We start from the raw sequence: 5,000 nt of genomic DNA, 5'->3' as shown, positions 1-5,000 counted from the left end.
GTCTGTGGAATCGTCTGTTGTCAAGGAGTTGTCCCCCCTCTTTGCCGCCACGCCTCTGCATTTTGGGGCGAACACAAAACGTCTGCGGAAAAACACACACAAAAAAGACATGCATTCAGTACGGTAATCACATTATATTGGCAACTGCACGAAGAAAAAGAGGGATTTCAGAATAAACAGATTCGAGCTTTCAAAATCTAATGAAAAGAATGCAAATGAGTACCTGATTCAGAATTGAAAAATGAAAGAAAGGAAAAAACACACACGCACACACAGAAAAACGCATAACGTCTACAAAACAAAAGGGACACATTCAGTACTGCAATTCCATTATAAAGAACTGCAGTAGAATCAAATTTCACATTAAACAAATTCCAACTGCACAAGAAAAGGATTTAGATCGGTAGCTAATTCAAGAAGGACGATTTGAGAAAAAAAAGCGAAAAGAATTCCGAGGGAAAGAACACCAAGCAGAACATAAAAGAATGATGCCGTACGTATAGATCTATGGTAGAGGGGGGTCGACTGAGTTGATGGAAATACATTTCCAATTCGGTTTGATGACAGTTATCGTTGAAATGAGGAGAGGGAAATGAAACACAGCATGCGTCTGCGTCCAATACCAGCCCAATAGTTCAGTTTGATAGACAGCAATTGTTCGCCATATTTGTTGTAACCTCTTGAATCAGTTTCATGTATTCCTCCTTTTTTGCCCTTCTCTTTGCCCGCGTTTGTCAATCAGGTTTCCGTCTTTCTGGCAGGCTTTCTGTTGCCCCTGCATGTGTGTCGTTTGGTCTACCTGGCTGTGTCGTTTGGTCTACCTGTATGTGTGTCTTTTGGTCTACCTGGCTGTGTCGTTTGGTCTACCTGTATGTGTGTCTTTTGGTCTACCTGGCTGTGTCTTTTGGTCTACCTGGCTGTGTCTTTTGGTCTACCTGGCTGTATCTATCTATCTATCTATCTATCTATCTATCTATCTATCTATCTATCTATCTATCTATCTATCTATCTATCTATCTATCTATCTATCTATCTATCTATCAGTCTGTCTATCAGTCTGTCTGTCTGTCTGTGCGTCTGTCTGGCTGTTTGTCTGTCTGTCTGTCTGTCTGTTTATGTATCTATCTATGTATCTATGTATCTATCTAAATGTCATTCCCACTCTAAAAATGTGCTCAAAATTAAAGACAGCCGGGATATGTTCGCAAATGCTTCGCGGAGACAAGTGCGACCCGTCTCGTTCATCGGGTTTTGGCTAGACCAGCCTTACCAATCTCGATGTTGACTGATCCCGGGTTTTCAGTGTTAATATTTTAATTTCAGGCCAACAGATTGATTAGATGTGTTGATATCGCTTCAAGTGACTTGTTGCTTCTTTCCTTGTCGCACTGTCAAGATTTCACCTTCTTTTGTCATCCCTCAAATATATGTCAATCTGCCAGTCTAGCTGTGTGTGTGTGTGTGTGTGTGTGTGTGTGTGTGTGTGTGTGTGTGTGTGTGTGTGTGTGTGTGTGTGTGTGTGTGTCTGCCTGACTGTCCGTCTCTGACTCAATGAGCGTCTCTCTGTCTCAGTCTGTCTGTCTGTTCAATCCCCACCCCACCCGCCTCTCTCTATCACCCCCCCCCTCCCCTGCTCTACAACTGCCCTGCTCTACAACTCAACTGTCTTATAAACATTTGTTTGGATCACTGTCCGCGCTTTGCTACCCCATCCTTTCCTTTAATTCTTTAATTCATTAGTCTCCCAAAATGGCACCTCCCTCCTTATAATCCGCCTACCCCCCCCCCCTCCCTCCCATTGCAACATGTGTTTCCTCTCCTCCTCCTTCAGCCAGCTTGGTGTGACAGATCTCCCCCTGTCCCCCGCAGACAGTATTCCAAAGGACGCAAAGCAAAACAAAATGCCTCCCACTGCTCAATTACCTTGATGAATAAATGCATTCGGAACTAAGATGCGCCTGGGCCGGGCAGCCCATAGACACGTCGAGGACACTACCCCCCCCCCCCCTCACCCTCATGCCCACCCCAACCTTCACACCCCATATCCCCTCCGTCCAAACACCCCCCCCCCCCCCCCCCCCCGCCCGAGCTTTAAACAAAAAGAAGGAAATCTTTCCCCCGGACAAAGAATAAATCAGTAATGCTCACGTATTCAGATATTCCCCGAGAGGTCTTCTTTTTTCTGATTTGTACGTACTACGGATTTGTTTCTCTTTTTTTTCTTAGTTTGCACATACTGAGAAATTATAGAGTAGAGTGTTTAACTGTCTGGAACTTTTTTTTTTTTTTTAAGTGAACTGAATGTAAAAATAACAAGAGAACAAGAACAAGAACAAGAACAAAAATGTAATCCGCCATATAGCATACAAGCCGTTGGTATTTGTTCTGGTGCGGAAACAATCATACATCCATACACCCCTTGCATCTACGATACAATCATATAATAGAAAAGGCCAACAGGCTAACAACAACAACAACAACAACAACAACAACAACAACAACAACAACAACAACAACAACAACAACAACAACAACAACAACAACAACAACAACAAGAAGTCAAAGTCATGACCGAAGTACAGATAATTAAAATAATTCTATGATCGTATTTTTAGTTGTTGTAAGCCTATATGTGTATAACCTGACTGAATATTTATGTATATAATAACATTGAGCAGCTAAAACTCAGAGATTTAGATACAAAACATCGGTACTCACGTGCAGTCGATCCTTCGTGCACTGACGACAGTGGAAGCGGCGAGGAGAGACAGAAACACCAGTAGCACCACTCTGCTGAAACACGCACTCGTCACCATTCTGAAATGACAACAGAAAAGCTGTCCAGATCATGCTGAAATACGCACTCTGAAACGACATTCTGAAACAACAACAGAAAAACTGTCCAGATCACGCTGAAACACGCACTCGTCACCATTCTGAAACAACAACAGAAACACTGTCAACATCATGCTGAAACACGCACTCGTCACCATTCTGAAACGACAACAGAAAAACTGTCCACATTATGCTGAAACACGCACTCGTCACCATTCTGAAACAACAACAGAAAAACTGTCCAGATCACGCTGAAACATGCATTCGTCACCCTTCTGAAACGACACAGAAAACGCTCTACATTATACTGAAACATGCATTCGTCACCATTCTGAAACGACAGCAGAAAAACAATTCCCATCATACGGAAACACGCACTCGTCACCATTCTGAAACAACAACAGAAAAACTGTCCACATCATGCTGAAACACGCACTCGTCACCATTCTGAAACGACGACAGAAAAACTGTCCAGATTATGCAGAAACAGCTATACATGATCTTGCTGGAAACGGCTATGTAAGACAATGCTGAAACAGATATGTAAGACAATGCTGAAACAGCTATGTAAGATAATGCTGAAACAGCTATGTAAGACGATGCTGAAACAGCTATGTAGGACAATGCTGAAACAGCTATGTAAGACAATGCTGAAACAGATATGTAAGACAATGCTGAAACAGATATGTAAGACAATGCTGAAACAGATATGTAAGAGAAAGTTGAAAAAGCTATGTAAGACGATGCTGAAAAAGCTATGTAAGACGATGCTGAAACAGATATAAGATAATGGGGGAAGTACACAGACAGCTGAATTTGTTTTTAAAAACCCTGAAATCACGAAAACGATACCATTTAATCTGAAATACAACAAGCGGAATGCAAACAGCATTGCTGCTGGTTCTAGAAGGGAAACGCCACTTTGATTTATAAAGCAATTTCGATGCAAGTGGTAGAGTTTAATTTAACAAACATTTGCACCATTCCGCTGATATTATTTTTCTTGCTGTCAAGCTGAAAAAGAAATGGAGAAGACATTGTTTGCCATGCCAGACTTGTACAGCTTTTCTTTTTCTTTTCCTTTCTTACTATTTCCTTGCTAACTTTCATATTTATAAAATAAATACAAAATCAAAGAGACTGCCAACGTTCCAAAATTCAGAATCAAAAAAACAAGAAAGGTGGGTTGTTGGAACGTGTGTTATTGACAAAACAATACATTCACAAATATATCGACCCAACGGTCTTTTAAGTGCACAGACAAACAATAACGAAAACTTATCTGGCTGATTTTTCCTTCCGCCTGCTACGAAGCCGCAAGCAAATGAATGATTATTTGACGAAATGAGTGACTTTAATATGACATTTCATATTTAATTATATGAAATTATATGACATTTCGTCATATAATCATTCATTCGCTTGCGGCTTCGTGGCGTGTGTGTGCGGGGGAGGTGGGGATTACTGCGCTCCAAAATTAAAAACACCTACCATAATAAACGCCAATATTACGATGAAAATTTAGATTAAGCTCGGTACGAAACGCACACTGGCACATCAATATCATCTTGTATCTCTAGCAATGTCATCTGTATCAAACAAAGCCAAACACATCCTTACAAAATCATAACACAAGTACATACTATGTATTCACATCCTGAACAATATTTCACGTCTATAAAACAGGGCGAAAAGTGTATCTGACAAGAAATGTTAAATTAGAAGCAGTCAAAATGTCTCGGATTTCTTCCAGACGCCATAAAGTTTTACAATCGTTGTAGCTTGCTGTCCAAATCCCTTCAAAACCAACCCCCAAACAACAATCGATACAATCTCGTCAGAGACATTTTGTCAGACCATTGACTTCCTTTCAACCAGGTCAATTTACCCACACGCCTCATAGACATTGGGACCCCCTTTTTAGACCAATATTGTAAGACCTTTCCCTTAGTAAACCCTTGCTGGTTCAGATTTTGTGTTGATAACCTGTGTAAGTTTACCTCCTTTTTGAGGCCCCCGTCCTTATCAGATCCGATTTATTCAAATTTCTTCGGAGGTCTAATAAGGGGGTTCCAGTGTACGATTGAAAGTGTGACCAGCATTGTTACTGTAATGAAAGAGCGACTGATGAGATGAACCTTTGTCTTTCTTCCCCAAATAACCCC

The 5,000-nt window shown here is 41.1% G+C and overlaps 1 protein-coding gene across 1 annotated transcript in view; it reads right to left on the bottom strand.

Annotated features, from left to right (window-relative positions):
* Nucleotides 1-5,000, bottom strand: part of LOC138971791 (elevenin-like) — a 92,736-nt gene that overhangs the window by 36,004 nt on the left and 51,732 nt on the right. Inside the window, exons 2-3 of the mRNA XM_070344606.1 lie at nt 2,719-2,817; nt 1-82 (exon numbers count right to left, since the gene is read on the bottom strand). The exon at nt 1-82 is cut by the window's left edge and continues 20 nt beyond it. Coding sequence (XP_070200707.1) covers nt 1-82; nt 2,719-2,816 — 180 coding nt within the window. The 5' untranslated portion in view covers nt 2,817. The remainder of the gene's footprint in view (nt 83-2,718; nt 2,818-5,000) is intronic.

Source organism: Littorina saxatilis, linkage group LG7 (genome assembly GCF_037325665.1).
Source record: "Littorina saxatilis isolate snail1 linkage group LG7, US_GU_Lsax_2.0, whole genome shotgun sequence".
In the NCBI taxonomy this organism is placed as follows: Eukaryota; Metazoa; Mollusca; class Gastropoda; order Littorinimorpha; family Littorinidae; genus Littorina; species Littorina saxatilis.
Note: the sequence above shows the minus strand (reverse complement) of the source record. Positions and strands in the feature narration are given on the sequence as shown.